General features: G+C 62.2%; 5 protein-coding genes across 5 annotated transcripts; 2 read left to right on the top strand and 3 right to left on the bottom strand.

Annotated features, from left to right (window-relative positions):
• Positions 1 to 2,210: 2,210 nt before the first annotated feature.
• On the bottom strand, positions 2,211 to 3,152 carry MNEG_1583 (hypothetical protein; the record flags this gene model as incomplete). The annotated part of the gene is made up of 2 exons (XM_014034784.1): positions 2,211 to 2,630; positions 2,940 to 3,152. 2 exons carry the CDS (start codon positions 3,150 to 3,152, stop codon positions 2,211 to 2,213), a joined length of 633 nt encoding a protein of 210 aa, XP_013890238.1.
• Positions 3,153 to 4,170: 1,018 nt separating this feature from the next.
• On the bottom strand, positions 4,171 to 7,605 carry MNEG_1584 (ribonucleoside-diphosphate reductasesubunit M2; the record flags this gene model as incomplete). The annotated part of the gene is made up of 9 exons (XM_014034785.1): positions 4,171 to 4,252; positions 4,592 to 4,767; positions 4,961 to 5,045; positions 5,342 to 5,524; positions 5,908 to 6,034; positions 6,535 to 6,583; positions 6,867 to 7,027; positions 7,264 to 7,309; positions 7,507 to 7,605. The coding sequence occupies 9 exons, from the start codon at positions 7,603 to 7,605 to the stop codon at positions 4,171 to 4,173; spliced, it is 1,008 nt and encodes a 335-aa protein (XP_013890239.1).
• Positions 7,606 to 9,235: 1,630 nt separating this feature from the next.
• On the bottom strand, positions 9,236 to 12,807 carry MNEG_1585 (ribonucleoside-diphosphate reductasesubunit M2; the record flags this gene model as incomplete). Its single annotated transcript, XM_014034786.1, has 9 exons — positions 9,236 to 9,317; positions 9,757 to 9,932; positions 10,199 to 10,283; positions 10,520 to 10,702; positions 11,101 to 11,227; positions 11,501 to 11,549; positions 12,018 to 12,178; positions 12,474 to 12,519; positions 12,709 to 12,807. 9 exons carry the CDS (start codon positions 12,805 to 12,807, stop codon positions 9,236 to 9,238), a joined length of 1,008 nt encoding a protein of 335 aa, XP_013890240.1.
• A 2,605-nt stretch (positions 12,808 to 15,412) lies between these two features.
• On the top strand, positions 15,413 to 16,869 carry MNEG_1586 (hypothetical protein; the record flags this gene model as incomplete). The annotated part of the gene is made up of 4 exons (XM_014034787.1): positions 15,413 to 15,426; positions 15,675 to 15,837; positions 16,022 to 16,240; positions 16,507 to 16,869. The coding sequence occupies 4 exons, from the start codon at positions 15,413 to 15,415 to the stop codon at positions 16,867 to 16,869; spliced, it is 759 nt and encodes a 252-aa protein (XP_013890241.1).
• Positions 16,870 to 18,060: 1,191 nt separating this feature from the next.
• MNEG_1587 (hypothetical protein) lies at positions 18,061 to 19,493 on the top strand (the record flags this gene model as incomplete). Its single annotated transcript, XM_014034788.1, has 3 exons — positions 18,061 to 18,683; positions 18,877 to 19,035; positions 19,322 to 19,493. 3 exons carry the CDS (start codon positions 18,061 to 18,063, stop codon positions 19,491 to 19,493), a joined length of 954 nt encoding a protein of 317 aa, XP_013890242.1.
• Positions 19,494 to 19,574: the final 81 nt, after the last annotated feature.

The raw sequence follows: 19,574 nt of genomic DNA on the forward strand, positions 1-19,574 counted from the left end.
AAAGCACAAGGAAGAGCAGGAGAAGGCAGCAAAGAAGGCGGCCGCACGCCAGGTGCGGCGCGGCGCGGGTGGCGGCGTTGCGGGCACGCATGCGCACCCGGTGTTGGTCATTTTGTAGCGCCCGCTGCGTGCGTTGTCCGCGGCTTGGTACACCAGGTAGCAGTCCCTCTGCTTCGGTCCGGCCTGCCGGCCCCTGCCCACATCCCCCCACTCACCCCGCCCCGCACTGCCACGTCGGCTGGAAGTTGCGCCCAGCCGACGGCGCTGCCACGTGCATCTTAATCACAACGCCTGCCTCACACTCTCCACAACCCTACACCCCTTCCCCCAAACACCCTCTCCGCCCCCAAAACCCCGAAACCTCTGAAACCCCCAGGGCACGCGCAAGGCGGCTGAGCTCAGCGACGACAAGGAGCTGCACAGGCGGCGGGTGGAGGAGCGCCAGAAGGAGCAGGAGAAGCGCGTCAAGGAGACGATGCAGGCGCTCAGGTACTTCTTGAGGGGATGGGCGCGCTCGGCTGGGTGGCGGGCCGGCTGGCAGAGTGCGCCGGTGCGTCCGCTCGCGCTTGCGCGCGCACTCGTTTCTTGCCACAGTGCTGCCCGCTCCCACTCCCCGTGGGGCCTGGCGTTTTTTGTGACGCGACTCCGCGCAGCCAAACAGGAAGCACCGGTCTGGGGGCGCCCCGCCCCCCAAAGAAATATCCCCTTCCCGGTTATGCCCACAGGCGGGCCGTACCTCCCCAGACCCCGGCCCGGCCCCCTCGCCCCCCGCCCTCGCGGCGCCAACCCCGCCCTCCCCGCCCGCAGGAAGGGCGGCATGGCGGAGGAGATGCGGCGCCAGGAGCTGCTGCGCGCGGAGATGGCGCTGGCCTACAAGACCGGCGACACCGCGCGCGCCAAGAAGCTGTTCGACCGCCTGGCGCCGGACGACCCCGCCAAGAAGCGCTGACCATGCATCAGCCAGCCAGGGGCGTGGCCGAGCTCGCATCTATAATCTCGTTGATTTTGGGGTTGGTGCGTCCTGTGAATATGCTTGGTGCCTGCAGGTGGTGGTTGGAGCTGCATGTGGGCCGAGGCCGTCTCATGGCTGTGGGTGTGGTTGGCTGACGCAGGGGCTGCTTTGCAGCGTTGCAGGCCTGCCAGTGTTGTGAAACAGGGCGTACACATACTTTGTTGCATCCAAGTGCTTGGCCTCGGTCTGCATGCGGCACATGAGTACCGGACACCCGGGTTACAGCCGTCCTGCATGATTCCAAGCCACCTTCTCAGGACGGCAGAGTGCATTTTGTAAATGCGTGAGATCACTGCCTGTTGGGTCTCATATGTTGCTGGCACCTGCACCAAAGCCGCATCTCTCTCGGAACCTGCCTCCTGCTGCTGGCCTGCTCCTGCATTCGTGATCCCCCAAATCCCAATAGAGGGTTGCCCTGCAAAGCTGCCCGCGAGCTGCGTGCCCACGCACAAAGCCAACGTTGGGTGACTCCAGGCACCTTTGCATGACAGCAACCGCAAAGGGACGCCATCAGGCCTCACCGTGAGGCTTGGCACATGTCATGTGCGCGCTCGCGCGCTGTGTCTATGCACGTGCGTGTTGCGCGCAGCATGTTGTCTGGTGCTGAGGATACAGCGCGCGCTCTTGCTATCCAACCAAAGCACGACATCTAGGGCTGCAGCAAGTGTTTACGTACGCAGGTGCGGTACTAAGGTATGCATCGGCGGCGCCGCATAATGGGCACCACAGGGAGGGGGTTTGGGGTGTTGATATGTCCGAGTACGGTATAAGGATTTTTGAGGACCGCCACCAGGATGCCGCGTGCTCGGAAGCAGGCGTTGCCTCAAGGCAGAGAAAGAAAAAAATTCTGGATCGAAGATACGGCCCCGGGCGTGCACCCGCATGTGATTGCACGCTGCAGCGGGCAGCGTGGCGTCACTTTATTGCGTAGTCACGCCGTTAACGTAAGGATGACGGCGCACACTCGAGGCCCGACTGCACCGTGTCCTCTCCAATAGTGGATTGTGACAGGTGGCAAAGAAGTAAACTAATCAAGTGGCGGCTGCTTGGCGTTCGATTCGCCCCCTTTGCTGCGCGTCCCACCACCCCGCCGCTGCCTGGGCCCCGACGCAGCGCGCACCAGGACCTGGCCGCTCCCGCCGCAGCCGCCGTGCGGCTCATGCGCAAGTATGCACCCTCCCTCGCCTGGAGCATAGGCCTATGGCGCGCAGACGCCAGGGGAGCGCTCGACCTTGCAGGCGCACTTGCGGCCCAGGGGCGTGAGCACGCACTTCTCGTTTGCCTGGCAGCCGATCGTCAGGTCGTGGCGGCAGGACAGGGTGGTTGCCTCAATCGTCTCGCTCGGCTGGGCATAGGGGTTGATGATCGTGCGCGTGACCGTCTTCGTCGACGCGCGGAGCCGCCACTTCTTGTTGATTGGCAGGATCCGCGGGCAGTCGACGGAGGCGCCGCTCTCGGGGACAAAGGCGTCCCCGACGCCGACGATCGCGCAGCCGTTGGGCTTGAGGTTGAAGCGGGAGGTGGGGCGGGCCTCGAACCTGCCGTGGCAGATGTCCGGGTTTTTGGGGTTCTTGGGCCAGGCGTTGCCGTTTGCCGAGTAGTGGTCCTCCGATAGCCACTGCGCGCAGTTTTGCATTGCATGAGACAGAAAAGTCAGTTGGTGGGCGCTGCATCACCCCTCCAGACTTGACAGACGTGTGGCGGTGCGTTGTTTGCGCAACTGTCAGGGGCCCGGGGCCCCTGACAGTCGGGCCCACCCACAGAGGGTGCTGGGACGTGTTCAGATGCGCAGATCAGAGGCGAAGGGTATTATGGCATCGTACATGCCAGGATCTGAGCCGTACACGAGCAACAACCCCTCTGTTGCAGCAGGCGGCCCTGCCACTGTGCACAGGAGGGAGGCAGCAGGGGCCGCCTGGCGCCGCACCTGGACGCTGAAGCCGCCGCTGCCGCCCTTTGACCCGGCGCACACGCGCACGTTAATGCCGCCCTCCGTGTGGTTCACAACAGTCAGCGACGGCTGAAGGGCGCTGGGCCTCTTGGCCTTATCCTCCGCATGCTTGTGGGCCGCTGCAGGCGTCGGCGCCGCTGCGGCTGCGACACTTGCAGCGCAAAGCAGCACCACGAGGAGCATCGACATTGAAGGGCCCTGACAATTGCTTCGTGAACCGTACATGCTGTTGTTACTTCGGTGCGTCCGTTTCACTGGCCAGCAACGCGTACAAACTCGCCGCGCCGCGGTTGGTTGGTTAGCTTTCAGAGAATGAAGGCGAAGGGAGCCGATGAGGACGGTCGATAAGTAAACTCAGACTGTATAATTATTAGTTTGTATCACGTCGAAGACGATCTTGGCCCTTCACCGCGTGGGTTCATGGGTGCTGACGCGGCGGTCCCAACATTGACCTGGAATGACACCCTCACATGGCGGCGCAAACCACTGCCAATGAGCATGTTGCAGCCAACATCTCAAGTTTGGAAAATCTCTCAGAACCTGTGCAGCTTGTTCGAAAGGAGCTTACGCCATGGTTCGTAAGACTCATCGATTTGTCAGCCTTACTAGTCCGACGCCCCGGACCAGATTGCTGGGGCATAATTCTGTCTTGATGTCGGTTTCACCTATCCGCAAAGGTTTGCGGGTGACACTGCCACCCGCTGAGAGACTGCAGTGGTTTGCCTTACATTGTTGATACTTTGAAACCAACCGCATGTTGTGCACCGTGCCACGCTACTTGTCGTCACACAACTTGTCTCCCTGCAACCCAAATTAACCTGCATGTTTGATCAATCGCTCACTCCCACAATTCAGTCGGTGTGTGGGACCCCTACCCGTCCAGCCAATTGATGACACACACACGAGCAGAGCGTACTGCGCTATCATGCGAGCCGCATCGCCCCGCTGTCCCTGCAGCAGCTGCATCCACCTCAAAGGCTTGATGCTCAGAGTCACTTGGTCAAACAATCAAGCTGACAGACGCGCCGCGCCCAGCAGTCCCTTAGCGCCGCGGCCGGCGCCTGACAACACTCGTAGGAGCCCCAGCCCGCAGGCCATGAGGGGCCGAACACCCTGTGCCCAGCTGGCACGCCTGCCGTGGCAGCATTTAAGCATGGCAGGCAGCATCTGCCCCCAGTTTGAGGGTGGATGACGCGCCATTAGCGGGTCAGAAGTCCTGGTCGAGGGAGAAGGTGTGCAGCTTCCCCTCCAGGCCAGCCATTGGCCCCACTTTCTGGTACTCACCCACCCTGTGCGGTGTGGAACAGATAATGATGGGCAACAAGCAGAATACGTTATCCCAGTGTGGGGCGCGAATTTTACGAGTTGAGCATGTGTTGCCGCAGGAGCTGTCTCGGTTTGTGGTGACGTCACACCAATTTACCATCCCCAGAACCCTTGCCAGTGCTCCTGTAAGTGCACAAGGTTGCGTGCCCCATCACCCCTAAACTTGTGCGTGCGCGCAGACCCCGCACGCACGCAGGCGTGCATGCACGTACGCCCCCATCCATAACGCCAGCCCAGCTGCGTCTGCAAGGGCAGACGGGCCAAGGATCAACAACAAGGTTTCGTTAGGCAGCCGCACCCACCTCTTCTCGAAGAAGTTGGTCTTCCCAGGCAGGCTGATGAGCTCCATCCAGTCAAAGGGGTTGTGCACTTTGTAGTGCTTCTCGCACCCCAGTTCCACCAGCAGGCGGTCGGCGACGTACTCGATGTACTGAGTCATGAGCTTGCTGTTCATGCCAATCAGCTCAACCGGCAGGGACTGGGCGTTTGGGGGGTTTATGGGTGGGGATTTCGGATGGGAGTGCACGCGAGCGCTGTGGCAGGTGCATGAAGGGCATCGAGTGTATGACATTTACATATTCAATCAGCACAAAAATATTCAGCCGTAATCAAGCACGCTCAAACCGTGCAGTTTGACCACGCAGCTCAGGCCAGACCAGGCAGGCACTCACGTCGCAGATGAACTCCCTCTCAACCTCCACGGCCTCTGTCACGATCTCCACGACCCGCTCCTCGGGAATCTTGTTGTTCAGCATGCTGGGTGGATGTGTGTGTGTGTGTGTGTGTGTGTGTGTGAAGAAATATCGGTGAATCGGCAAGAGCGTGTGCCACATCATGCCCCCAGTGGGGGCTTGGGCAGGGCACGCAGAGGCGGGCGGTGGGCCAGGCCCGTACACAACGAGTTCAGGTGGGCAGCTTGCGACGTGGTCACGTGCCTGACTCGTCCAGTCCACAAGCTGTCGTCGTTGCTGCGCCATCGACACAGCAACCCCTGAATTGCCCTTCTCCTGCACACCTTGTCACCCCTGTCACCTCAAAAACAAACCACGCACCTGTAGAGCAGGCAGCCAAAGTCGGTGTGCAGGCCCTCGTCACGGCTGATGAGCTCGTTGGAGAAGGTGAGGCCCGGCATGAGGCCGCGCTTCTTGAGCCAGAAGATGGCGCAGAAGCTGCCGCTAAAGAGGATGCCCTCCACAGCCGTGTAGGCCACAAGCCGCTCGGCGAAGCACTGAGAGCTGTGAGAGGGTGCATGCAAGTGTGTGGGTGTGCGTGTGTGGGCGCGGGCGTGGGCGCAGGCGCGGGGCGCGCGTGTGCAGATGCCCACGCATCTGTGTGCGTCACTGTGTGGGTGCATGCATGGGGCTTGCATATGTGTGGGAGGGTTGGGAGCACACGCGCGGCCTGCGTGTGAGATTGGCGCATATGCACAAGTGCACGATTTTCCATGTTGAACATACGACGTACAACCAGCATGCACGGGCCATCGCGCAGGCCGGCGCACCCACATGCTAGCCAAGCAGCGGCTTGCTCACGAGCATCCAACTCCCCTGTTGCGGGTGCACTTCCCAGCTGTAGCCCAATCCATCGCCCCTTGACCCCTTTCCGCAGTGGCACTCACCCCTTGATCCACTTGATCGCCCAGTCTGCCTTCTTGGTGACGGATGGCACAGTGCTGATGGCGCGAAACAGGCGGTCCTTCTCTACCGGGTCCTTGATGTACTCATCCAGCATTAGGCTATACATCTCTGTGGGATTAGAATCGGGGTTGGTGGTGGTATGACTTGGCGTCGCGCGCGCAGGACGATGCCGGTGGGGATGGGGGCGGTGTTGGTTGGATCGGGGGCCTGGTGTACGGAGTTGTGGTGGGCTGGATGGGTCATGTTGGGGTGGTGCGGGATGGAGCGGAGTGGGGCAGTTTGAGGTTTGGCGAGCTCCTCCAGACAAGCACAGACAATTGGTGCTCAAGGGCTGTTCTGCACCACCTATAGATGCTGACTATTGCGGGATTTCCAGGGCACGGCACGCGCGCTCATGCTGCGGGCGCCCTTGCCGGCGCCAGACACGCACGATCAACGGTTTGTTGAGCGTTTGGCTGCGGCTCCTCGCGCAACCCACCATCCTCTGAGGCAATATCTCGCAGACAGCACGCAACGACGATCACGCACAACAGCAACATTTGACACAGCTGCGCTGCTGATGTGCCCGGCTGGTCCTGTGAAGGGGCTGATAATCCCTTTGCGCTCACCGCTGTGGATATTCTCAACGGCGACCTGGAACCCGTAAAAGGCGCGCGCCTGCATCAAGAGCCCAGGCAAGGGCCGGCGAGGTGCGGTGAGCAGCAGGAGAGGGGATCGTCTTTTCGAGGTCCATTAAAGATGGACCGTGCATGAATTGTCCAGGCGCGGGATGGCCGAGCGCGCGGCCCTTGACGGAGACAATGCTGCAAGCGCAACCACGCATTGGCACACAAAGCAGCAGTGCCCTTTCAGGTCAACGCCCGCCACAGGGGCGGCTGCGCGTGGGTTTGGGTTGCTGCGCCGGTGGGCCGTGCGGCGGGGGTGCGCCAGGGGCGATCACCTCTGGGATCTGGACGTCGTTCAAGAAGCGCGCCCCCACGTTCTCCAGCACAATGCCGTCAGAGGCGGCAAAGTAGGCCAGGACCCGCAGGATGAAGTGGCGCTCGCCATCGTTGAGGCCGACCCAGTGGCGCATGTCATCCGCCAGGTCCACCTCCTCGGCTGCCGGTCGGTTGCGTGGGTCCGAGGGGGTTTGGGGTTTGGGGGTGGCAGGGCTCAGGCGGGCGAAACAGGAACGGGAGGTAGGGGTGTGTGCTTGAGGGACGAGGAGGGTGGCTGCTGGAGGGGTCGCAGCAGGTCAGGGCTGGGGCCCCAGAAGGGGGTCAGTTGCGGGTTGCCGGGGACGAGCACAAGAGCGCCGGGGGGCGGCGCCGTCTGGCGCACCGCCGAGCCCGCACCCGTCCAGAAGGACGCCTCTGCCTTCTTGTAGAACTGCCAGACGGTCTGGGGTAGACAGGCATGAGGTCTGGGTGAGAACAGAACGCAAGCTGGCGCGCCCCGCACCCCGCACGCATGCATGCACCCTTGCACACTGGGGCGCCTAGGCGGGGGATGAGGGCTGGCCCTGGCTGGCTGCGGCGGCGGTCGCGGCGGCGGCGCTTGGGACCAGGCTGCCCCTGCGCGTGCCAACGGGAACACACCTGGTACTTGATGGGAAACATGCAGTAGCGTTGGGGGTTCTCATCCAGCAGGGGCTCGGGGAGCCGCTGAGGTGCCTCCTTCGTCGTAACCTCGGCCATTCTGGTCAGCGTCTCGCAGGGTCGTGCGCAAGGCGGGATCAGAGTGGCGTCGCGAGCCTTCAGGTCGCCTTTGTAGGGTGTGCAGAGCGTGCCTCGCTGAACACGGAGATCACGCGATGTTTCGAAGCGGACAGTACCGTTTAATGTAAAGTTTTGCGTACCACAGCGCGATGATGACGCAAAAATTAGCCACAACTATCATGAGCGAGGCTGCAGGGGTGACACACGCTACCTTGGATGGAGCCGTCCATGCTGATGACGCAGCACAGCAACCGCTGTTGGGTTGGCCCGCGCACCAGCTCTTCTTCGTTTGACAGCCTGCACCTTCTGTCTTGGATGACACCAGCAGCAGAAACATCGCCCAGTGATCGAAGGTCTTCATGGGCTAAGCGTGCGCGGCCAGCAACATCTTGCTTCCAGGCCGTTGTACCAAACACTCTCATTCCTCCCTTTGCTGCTGTATGAACGCAACAAAGGTGTGCCTGCACAACTTAGTAACCCACCTTGATTACAGATTCTTGTATGCATAGCCACCAAATGCCAAGCAAGCGGCCAAACAGCGGCAATGTGCACCCACGAACACGACTTGTGCGGACACAAACTGTCAGCAGCCGACTTGCTCACAGCCACGATCCGTGAGACATGATTTCTCACAGTGGCGTTTTTCACACAGTGGCCTTTGGGCTGAAACACGCTTGCTCCTTCCAATAAGAATTTATTTGCACACACACAACCTGTGTTGCTGCACACGGGGCGAGACAACCGAGAATAGAACAGCTAACACAGCAAATGCTTGCTCAAAATGTGCCATACCTGCCTCCAAACCTCGCGTATGAACTAATGCACGAGCCGCAAACTGTCATAAGAGCCAAATCAAGTGGCAAGGCCTGAAAGGATAAAACATATCATGTAACCGACGATCTTGCTAGAACCAAGCCCCGTACTGCCTTCACCTGAAGCATCAGAATACTTGCAAAACTAGTCCTCACAACTGACCACGCCGTTCCAAGGCATGATCTAGTGCCCCTCATTTGCACATATTGCCTTCAGCAGCAGCGGCGGCAGTCAGGCCATCCACGGCTGGGTGGTGCCCGGGGCGTGTCCGCAGAGGGGGCACCCTCGCAGGCAGCGCACGGCGCCTGCAGGTAGCAACAGGCACATAAGGCCATAACTCAGGTACATATAATGCACTGCACCGGTGCCTGTACTGCATACGTGCCTTGTTGTCATTCGCACGCCAACATACGCAACCATACTGATCCCTTCGCTCAGCCCATGCAATGGCAGCACGCTCTTGCTGAGCACTCTGCCCAAACCTATCGCCGTGATAACAACAATCTGGCTGATGCGACAGCTGCCTGCGCAATGCTGCGTGGCATTGCCCAGCTGAGGCCCAGCTGGCAGTCATGCCATGCAAGCCCCGAGGAGGGCGTGGGCCCAGTCTCAGGGCCCACCCCTTTCCGGGGTCGGTTGCGCACGCTGCACGCACTCCGCGTGCACGACCGTGCCGGTCTGTTTTGAGGGCACCACAGGCCCATGGGCTGGCAGGGAGCACACCCGGCGGTTGTAGGCAGGATGCCGCTCGGTATCCACACGCACGTCCCAAACCAAAAAGGCGCCACGAAAGTTTTCAGAAGTCTTCGTCAAGGGCGAAGGTGTGCAGCTTCCCCTCCAGTCCAGCCATTGGGCCCACCTTCTGGTACTCACCCACCCTGTGTGGGTTAAGGCAAATGGGGTGGGGCGAACCAACGGGTTGTAATAATGAAAACAGGTGTGGTGCGGCCTTTGATTATGTGGGACGGCACAAGGTGAAGGTGGCGCATCGACCCCCGCAGGCATCCATTTAGGCGTACGCCTGGCACTGCTGCGATGCCCAGATGCAGCGCGCGCGCACACGCAAACACACACGCGCGCGCGCGTGCGCGTGCGCGCGCACGCCTCACGCACACGAGGTGGACAAGTGCATCAGGACACGCAAGTGTCACTGCAAGCGCGCACACATGCATGCCGGCACACATGCATGCACGTGGTCAAGTTTGCGCATCCAGCCGGCTCGTGTGCGCACGAATAACACACACACGCAGTGTCTGCTGATTTATATGCAGGCACATGACACCAATGAGCTCACAACGATTGAGCAGCCGAACCCACCTCTTCTCAAAGAAGTTGGTCTTCCCGGGCAGGCTGATCAGCTCCATCCAGTCAAAGGGGTTGTGCACTTTGTAGTGCTTCTCGCACCCCAGCGCCACAAGCAGGCGGTCGGCCACGTACTCAATGTACTGCGCCATGAGCGGCCCATTCATGCCAATCAGGTCCACCGGAATGGCCTGGAGAGTGAGGGGTGTTTGTTGGGGAGGTGTATGTAAAATGTCCACACTGCAAAAGCAAGGGGGCTGGAGGGTGTGAATAATGATGACAGTGGTACCTGCAGCGTGTCCCGTGCGTGAGCCCACATTTCTTTGCCTTTTAGGCACGATTGATGCTGCATAGCAGGGGTGGACGCCCGCGGACAGCGAGATTCCCTTGCGTCAAATGGCTTCCGACCTGACTAGATCGCATGGCATCGGACGGTCCAAACCCCAGGCGCCCTCACGTCGATGACAAACTCCCTCTCAATCGCCACAGCCTCTGTGATGATCTCCAACACCCGCTCCTTGGGGATCTTGTTGTTCAGCATGCTGTGGGACCATGCAGGTGGCAGAGGGACAGTTCTGTTAGTGAAGATCTTCAACATCAAGAGGGTGAGATGGGTCAAAATGATAACCAGTTCCAATTGTAAGAGGGTCGCGCAGTGCGCAGGGCTCTCACCTGTCTCGAACAAGTGTGGGTGCCAGCACATGCGCATCTGCCGGTTCAAGCCTGCAAAATGGTGTGTGCCCTGCGTGCCCTCCCCACACCCGGCTTTCTGGCGCACCTGTAGAGCAGGCAGCCAAAGTCGGTGTGCAGGCCCTCGTCACGGCTGATGAGCTCGTTGGAAAAGGTGAGGCCCGGCATGAGGCCGCGCTTCTTGAGCCAAAAGATGGCGCAGAAGCTGCCGCTGAAGAAGATGCCCTCGACTGCGGCGTAGGCCACCAGCCGCTCGGCGAAGCTCTCAGAGCTGTCCAAGAGAGTTTGAGAGTGCGTGGGTGTGCGCTCAGAAGCATGTGCATATGAACACTGTGAATGCACAGCTGCACACTGAGCACTGCATGCATGGGAGTACGTTCGAGCGCAGGTGCACACCAACCCCACATGATGCACGGGCCCAGCGTTTGAACGCCCAAAAATTGGTGTGTTGCTCACACCACACAGCAGGTGCACGTCCATGCCAGCCGCCACCTGATTCAGTCACAACCGCCAGACTTTCACGTGCACACACCAGGCACGCGCGCGCGTGCCCTGCCGCGTGCCTCCGGTCCTAGGATGATCGCTCATGCCCGCTCAACCCCCCCTGGTCTGGTCCAATGCGGCATCGCCCTCCGCCTGGCACCTTCCGAAGCCTCGCCTGTCACTCACCCCTTGATCCACTTGATCGCCCAGTCGGCCTTCTTCTTAACCACCGGCACGGTGCTGATGGCGTGGAATAGGCGGTCTTTCTCCACGGGGTCCTTGATGTAGGCGTCGAGCATCAGGCTGTACATCTCTGGGGGTGGTGGGCGCGGGCGCGTCAGGCGTAGGGCAGAGTGAGGCGGGGAGGAGGGGTATATGTCTGGAAACGAGAGCAGAAACAAGAACAAACTTGCGGAGGGGAGGATGAGTCGGCTTCAGGAGCGCGATTTGCGCTCAAGAATACGTATGGGTTTTTGACGCCTGGTTGCTGTGCAGGTTGCCGCTTTGCGTGGGTGCGCGGTGACGGCTTCAGGAGGGCCTGCCAACCTGCGCCGGCTGGTACTGTGAAGGGGCGGGCCGCGCTCACCGCTGTGGATGTTCTCAATGGCGATTTGGAACCCGTAAAAGGCGCGCGCCTGCGGCGAGGCCGCGTTTCGGGAGGGATGGGGCACGTGTTGGAAGGGGGTTGCGTGCAGTAGGGATCATGGCAGCGAGTTGGTGATGAGAAGCGGCATGCACCCCCTGGCCTTGAACACAAGGCGGCGCCCAGGGCCTGCAACAAGGGCAAGAGAATGCACCCAAGCGCTTTCACAATCACCATCGCGTGCGTTTCCCCCGGCCCACACCCTGATCAAGGGCGCCGAGCGCTGCTGCACGCAGACGCTCTCGGGCTTGGCAGCCCGCCAGTGTAGGCTGTGCCACGAGCCTCGTCATCGGTCCCCCCAGCACACGCGCTGCTGCTAGCCTTGCTAGCAGCCCCCCTCCCCCGAGGACACGCTTTTCTGTGCCAAGGCTGTGCTGCGAGCCTTGCTAGCAGACCCCCCACAGAACACGCTTTGCTGTAACAAGGCGGCGCTGCTAGCCTTGGCTGCCTCACGGCCCACCTCTGGGGCCTGCACCTCCTTCAGAAACCGCGCCCCCAGGTTTTCCAAGACGATGCCGTCGGAGGCGGCGAAGAACGCCAGCACATGCAGGATGAAGTGGCGCTCGCCGTCGTTGAGGCTCGTCCAGTGGCGCATGTCGTCCCCGAGGTCGACTTCCTCGGCTGCCAGTTTGTTCATAGATGGGTGTGCGTGTGTACTTGTGTGCGTGAGCATGGGTGTGTGCAAGCATGTGAGTTTGTGTGTGCGCACGCGTCCATGTGTGGTTTGTGTTGCAGGGATTCAGGGGCCTGTGCGAGCAGAGATCAGAGTAGAAGAGGGTGGAAGGCGGGAAGTACCACTGCTGATCACCCCACCGCCGCCGCTGGGACGCGCAGGCAGGTGCAAAAACGAGTGGCCGCCGCTGCGCAACCGGCGCTGACGCGCCGCGGACTGGCGCGGCGCCGAACCAGTGCGCACCCGTCCAGAAGGACGCCTCTGCCTTCTTATAGAACTCCCAGATGGTCTGGCGAACGTGCGGGCAGAGAAAGTCAAGTCAATACGGCGGAGCCCCGTGCTGCCCTGGATGCACGGCCCCCTGGCTTCGTTCGCAGCGGCAGAAGGGGCACTTGCCCGGGGGCAGCTCGGCGGTGCTGGCGGCAGTGAGACCACCTGCAAGGCCTGACTGTGCAATTCAGTACGCTAACGCACGCACCTGGTACTTGAGGGGGAACATGCAGTAGCGATCGGGGTTCTCATCCAGCAGCGGCTCGGGGAGCCGCGGCGTCGCCTGCTTCGTCGCAATACTGGCCATGCTGCTCACAATGTCGCGATGCCGCGATCCTGTGATACTATACAATGTCCTGCGAGCCTGGGAACCACTCTTGGAGCGGGCAACAAGTATGGGGCCGCAACCCGAAAGATCAGCGGTATGCAAATGTGCCAAAATTCAGCGTCTAAGAGGGGATTGGGAATGTTTGTGACCATAAGCTGCGCTGTGACGGCCTGCATGACCTGGCTGTCGTTGAGGCGACTCGTTGGGTTGGGTGACGCAACATCGCTGCAACAGTCCCGCAACCGCCCTTGACTGGCGCCTTTGCGATGCTTGCAGGGCACCCCCTTGAGCACTCTGATTTAGGTTGTCCGCCTACTGAGCTCCTGGCTTTGTGTTGCACATCTGTGAAGCAGCATGGGTTCGGGCCAGGGGTGACTGAGAGGTGGTCGCCTGGCTTTATCATCCGAGCAGGCACCCAACTGTCGTCCCACATGAACTGTAGCCCTTGTAAGCGTCGTGTGAATGGGTGCACAGCAGCGCAACGGGGAGATACAACCAGCTTACGGCAGTCCGGGGGTGGCCATTGGGTTGGGCAACGGTATGCACAGTTGCGCAGCTCCTTTTGGCCAGGCTGCAAGCCCTCAAGCACTCGTCGTGCCTATGCAGGTGTGTGAACCAAATTCAGATTCTCATTTCGGCACTGTCATGTGTGTGTGAAACTGAATGAGCTGTGTGCGGATCCCCGGTTGAGGCCATTCCCGCCATCGATATTGTCATGCAAAGCAACATCCAGAAGCTCGCACACTTGTTGTCAGGCCCCCCGAGTCTCACCATTCAGCACCGCCCCAAGGCAGCTGGCTACTACCACCATGGCCAGTCCAGACAAGGACATGTGCATCTGGGGTTTGGGTCAAGTATTGAATGTGCACGCGAGAATGGTGCCTGTCATTTCCGCATGTCTGTGGCGTCTGGACTGTCCGGCTGGTGGGGCTTTCAAGTGGCTGGCCCCTAGCATCGGATTGCAAATTCAAGGCCCCAGGACGAGCAACGGGACCACAGAATGGCACCCCGCTTTAGATGAGGGGTAAGCAGCAGCGACGGGGAAATCACAGCAGTCACAGCAGCAGCGACGGTGCGTTCAAGCACCAGGCGGTGCAAGAGCAGCATTCGGTGTCTGGTCTAAGCCTCATACCAAGACATTTCTCGGGGCTTGGACAGAGAATGTGACTATGGGGCCTGTGATTGAACTTAGCACGATCCTGCTGATGAGGTGGGCTGTCAACCGCTGTGCTGGCCGTGAGGGATGCATGCAGTCATGCCCAGTGTGACAAAGGACAGCTGCGGCACATTTTGCACGAGCGCCGCATTTTCGGGGGCGCACAATCCTTCCCCCAGCAGCTAGGTCATTTCAAAGTTGCATGTTGAATGCGGGGGAGCGGGCATCAGCAATTCAGCATGTGCGCTCGCAGTCAACACGTGAGTCAAGTGGGATGCCTTCCCATGCAGCGCCGGGGGCACGAAGAAGCCAATTGCACACTGCAACCTCGTCCTGAATGAAGAAGCTTTGCACAGCCAGCAACAAGCCCGCAGCGGCAGTTTGCGCCCGCTGCGATCTGGCGCTGGTGGGAAGTGGTATTTTAGTCGAGTAAAGAGTCCAAGACATTGAATCTTACATAAGCAGCCTGTCGTGGATTCAGTCACCCGCTCCTGCTCTGAGCAGCACCAGCCCGCGCCCAATCACACGGTGGCGCCCGAGTGCTCGTACCTGTAACATAAAGCAATCGCGGCACAGGCGCCATCTGCGCAGCCGCGCGCGCAGCTGCTGTCGCACCTTGGCGGCAGCAGCACGTTTCACGTCCAGAAGCGTGCGGCGCAACAGCGCATTCGTTCGTGGTCGACGCCCAGCAGCAATGAGCCCGCCTGAGGCCGGCGCCTGCATTCTTTTCCCAGTCCATGCGGCTGTCGGCGAGCTACTACCGTTGGAAGCCTGGCAGAGCGTGCACGAAGTGCTCGGGCCCGGCCCCTTGCTGCGGGCAGAGGGTGCAGGCGGCAGCGCAGCAATCGCATGGCGCCAACCCTACACACACGCGGAGCACAACGCGATTGCCAGCCGCATCGCGGGCCAGGTGAGCCGTGGCTAGCGCTCACGAGCCGCTCTGACAGATCTCGCAAGGGGGCGTCGAGCACACACGCATGGCAGATCGTGTCCTGCCTCCATGTTGGCGCCCACCCCCAGACAGAGTAGACTCACCTTTCTGCTCCTGCGTCTGCTGCTGTCGACACGCAGGCCGTCAGGGGTGACGCCTGCATGTTTGTCAAGGACGCAAGCCCTGCAGAGCTGCAGGGCCTGCTGAAAGGCAGGCCCCCACATCGGCGCGCCCCAGCCCCTGCTGCCGTGAACCCCTCCGCAAGCGCCTGCGCCAGCTTCGCCACGAGCAGCGGCGGAGGCCCTTGCAAGCGTCCGCACGTCTGCTGCTCCGCTGACAATGCATTGGAGCAGGCTGGGGACGCTGCTGGCTGCGATGATGTCAGCAGCGGCGGCGGCAGCGGCGCCGCCATAGCGCCGTGGCAAGACCTGCCAGCCCACGTCATCGCTGCCGTCGCTCTTGGGCTGGGTGGCTCCGTGGGCCAGATCATGCCCCTCATGAGCACGTGCAGGTGGGAATGGGGGGCACTTGAGGGACAGAGCGGCGCACCGCAGCCGCAGGCCCTCGCTGTGCAGCCCCTTTCACCGCGCTCGCTGTGCACCTGCTCGTCGCAGCACCTGGCCGCGCTGCTCTGCGCCCGGGCCGTCCCCTGTTTGAGCCTGCCGGCCGCGGCCCGGGCTACCCCAACCCCGCCTGACCCTCTTTCTCAGGCCACTTTGCCTAGCGGTTTTCCTGCCCCACGCCCCTCCATAACGCCAGGCCCTGGCGGGAGGCTGTCTTGAGCGACGACCAGCTGCTCAAGGTGCTGCGCTTCCAGCTGGACGCCCGCGCCCCCTTCCGCAGCAGCCACCGCCCGCCGCCGGCCGCGCTGCGCAGCAGCATCCGCGGCGGCACGTCGCAGTTTCCGCGCCTTCTGGTCAAGGTGGGTGTTTGGCACGCCCTATACCCACGTTTTCTTGAGTGTTGCTTGCCTTGTACGACAACCCAGCGAAGCATGGCCTAACGGCTGGCCCACCAGCCTTTTGCCCCACGCACCCATGCACACTCTCTCTTACACACACATATCACACACACAAACGCGGCTGCACACACCGCTGCATGCGCAGGCGTCTAACCTCGGAAACCTCGGCGCTGTGCTCACCATGGCGCGCCTCCTCGACGCCGCGGCGGGCAGCTCGGAGGCCATGCGCCACTGGCGGCGCGCCGCCAAGCTGGGGCACGTCGAGGCGCAGCTGCGGGCCGGGATGGCGTCTTACCACGGCAACTGCGGAGTGGCGCAAGACCCCGAGGCTGCGGCCATGTGGCTGGGCAAGGCGCTGAAGCAGGTGGGTCACCTTGCGCCATAGCGGGGTGATGCGGGGTGTTTCCAAACGCGCAAGTCTAAGCCGGGCTGCTCGAACGAGGCGGGTGGTTCCGCTTGACCCTGGCTCGGGCCGGCGCATGTCGCGAGTGTTCAGGGCATGCTTCGCACGCCCAGCCCCTTCTGGCCGCCACTGGCGCGGCCGGCCATTGTGTCTGGACGTCACGTGTCTGCCAGCTGGCTTGCGCGCCCCTGACGGTGCCGCTTGCACGCACATTTGTTGCGCCACAGGTCCAGCCCGACCTGGAGGCGTCCCGCCGCCAGGGCAACTCGCAAGGGACGCCGCGCCGCGGCGACGGGACCGCCGCTGCCGCCGCCGCCGGCCCGGGCGCGGCCGCAGGCGGCGCCGGTGGTGGCGACGGCGGCGGCTGCGCGGCGGCGGTGGACGTCGGCATGCGGCAGCGGGTTCTGCGGGAGGCCGCGCTCGTGCTCGCGTTCCTGCACTTGGACGGCGAGGGCGTGGCGCGCGACAGGGCGCGCGCGTGCCTGCTGTTCAAGGCTGCGGCGGGCGCGGGCTGCGCGGAAGCTGCGAAGAACCTGGGGACCATTTTCCGGACCGGGCAATATGGCGACAGCTGCGCCTGGGGGGAGTGACACGCCGCGTCCCTTAAGGCGCGGAAGGGCCGTCTGCTTGCCCGCTATTACGTGTGGTGGGGGTGCCGCGGATTGAACAGGGCGATGGCAGGGGATGCGCGCCGGGCACCACAGCCCAAGGTCTCACGCGTGACGGGAGGGTGCCACCAGAGGAGCCATATGGGACCCTGTCCAGCTTGATTGGAACTCGCACGGAGCCTATTTGCGGCCCCTGCTGGCCCCCACGGTCGCCACGCTGCGGGCTCCATCCCCGTTTGAAACATGGAGCCTTTCGGGAGGTTACTATCAGCGTGTGGGAGGCTTGTGTATACGTTGCGCTGTTGCAGCTGTTGATACATGTGCATGTTTTACCTTTCTGTGGTATGTTGTTGGTCGCCGCTGCGATCTGTATGTGTGTGTGAGGAACCCTTGCGAACCCCTGCGGGCGTCGTGACGCGGCCGGACCCCTCTGGTTGACGCCTGCAGCGAATCTGTGAGGGCTTCACCACGCACCCTCTGGCGCTGGTAGAGCTGTGGCCTCTACAAAATGTACAATATGTCATAAGCCGCTGGAAATGCGGTTGCGGCCTTGATTTTCCGACTATCACTGGGGCTTGAACGGTAATCATCACTTGCCTACTCCGGGCTTTTCAAACACCTGGAAAGTTCGCAATTTGCCCCGAACGACGGCTCTCACAGAAAAGGGCGGGGCGGTGGCAGTTGTCGGGAGTTTTGGGCACTCTCGAAAAAGGGCGATTGCGCGTTGGTCCCGTTCAGCAGCGTATGATAGAGAGAGAGAGAGATTTGATAGGTTATACACTGTCAAAATACACCACTTTCGCTGATAGTCCAACCAACCACGCAACAGCCCGCATCTGTGAACAGTCTCCACAACGTGTCGTGACGGGCCTCATACACTTTTTGACCGTTTTATCTCATTGCAAGAGGCGATCCTCGCAGACTCCGACCACCAGATCGTGTCGGCAGCGGTCCGCGGCTCGACACAAATCGCAACCCGTAAACAGACAATAGCTTGTGTTCCTGATGCTGCACTCTAATCGGCTCATGTTTTCGGAGGTCCGCGCCAACGATTGCGTGGGCGCGCGCCCGCCAGGCGGAATCGCCTTGCGGGCGCCGCCCGGCTGCGGACCTACGTCGAACGAGTCGCAGTCGTCAGACCAGACCTTACTCGACGCTTCAGGCCAAGCCATCATGTTTGACGCCCCTCCCGCGCCCGCCGCGGCGTGCGCGGGCGCGCGGGGCGCGGGCTGTGCCGCCAACAACACCGCGCACCCGCTCACCTGCACGCAAGGCGCCGGCGGCGACGCAGGGGCCGGGTTTGACAGCGGCGAGACCAACGCGAGCGACCTCAGCAACTCGGCCTCCGGCGCCAACAACGCCGCCGCGCATCGCAGCAGCGGCGCCAACGCGCAGCCCCGTGGCGGCAACACCGGCGGCGGCAGCGGCGGCCACCGTCACGCGCGCCCCAGCGGGTACCGGCGCCTGTGGGCCGCGGTCTGCGGCCCCGACGGCGCCCCCGGCGGCGACCGCGGCGGCGGCGGCGCCTTCGGCCACCGCGGCGGCTCAGACCCCGGCGCGGCCGCCGCGTCGTGGCGCGACGTCTCTGTTGAGGAGCTCATCCGCGGCGTGCAGGCGCTGCCCGCGTCGGCACCGGCCGGGGACGCGGTGCGGGCGGGGCTCGCCTACCTGGACAGCCGCGCGTTTGCCGCACTCCTGAAGGGCCTCTCCAAGGCTGGCCTGGGCAACCGGGCCATGGAGCTTTTTGATGATGTCAGGCGCGTGCCCTTGGATAATAATCCATGCACTGGCAGCCGGTGCGCTGACGAGGCGGGGGCCGGCCGCCCGGCCGCACGGGGCCGGCGGCTCGCATCACTGACGGGCGCTCCCCATGCTTCTTGAATCACCCCTAGTGTTTCGCATGCTTACATATCTGCCCCCACCGCCACCCCCTCCATGATGACCGACTCTCACCTGTGCTGCCCCGTGTCCACCTCCCCTGCCCCGAAGGTCCCTGGAGAATTCAAACGAGCTGTCGCACCTCGCTGACGTGTACACCTACACCACCGCCATCAGCCAGTGCTCGTCGCACCACCAGCTGCGGCGCGCGCTCGAGCTCGTTTCCGAGATGCGCGCCCGCAAGGTCGCGCTGAACGTGCACACCTACAGGTGTGCCTGCCGCCCCGCGGGCGGCTTGGGCTGTTTTGGGCGCTGCGGCACATGGGCAGCCAGGGGGGGCGGGGGTGGCAACCGCCTCGAGACGACGCCACCCCAAGGCTCCCCTGCCAGGGAGGCTCAAAGGACCGGCACCCCACGGCCTCGCCCTTACACCTCTGCAGCCACATACCCCCCGGCCCACCGCTGAGACACACACTGAAATACATACACATGGCCCACGACCCACCCTACCTCATCGCAACTCCTCCCGCTGCCCAATCCGCACCCTTTGACGCAGCGCCCTGCTCAACGTGTGCCTCAAGTGCAACGAGCTGGACCTGGCACTGGACATCTACCAGCAGGCGCGCCTCACGTTTGATCATGTGTCTTTTTGTGAGAAGGGGGTTCTTGGGGGGAGTTGCAAGGCACCGACTGGGGTGGGGGCGGGGGAGGGGAGCGGTGAAACGTAGGGTTCAGGGTTCAAGATAGAAGCGGAGGGCGGGCAAGATGGTTTGTAATTGGTGGGGGGGCATGTGGCCGGTGATGTGAGC

The sequence above is a fragment of the Monoraphidium neglectum genome, assembly GCF_000611645.1.
Source record: "Monoraphidium neglectum strain SAG 48.87 unplaced genomic scaffold scaffold06739, whole genome shotgun sequence".
Classification (NCBI taxonomy): Eukaryota; Viridiplantae; Chlorophyta; class Chlorophyceae; order Sphaeropleales; family Selenastraceae; genus Monoraphidium; species Monoraphidium neglectum.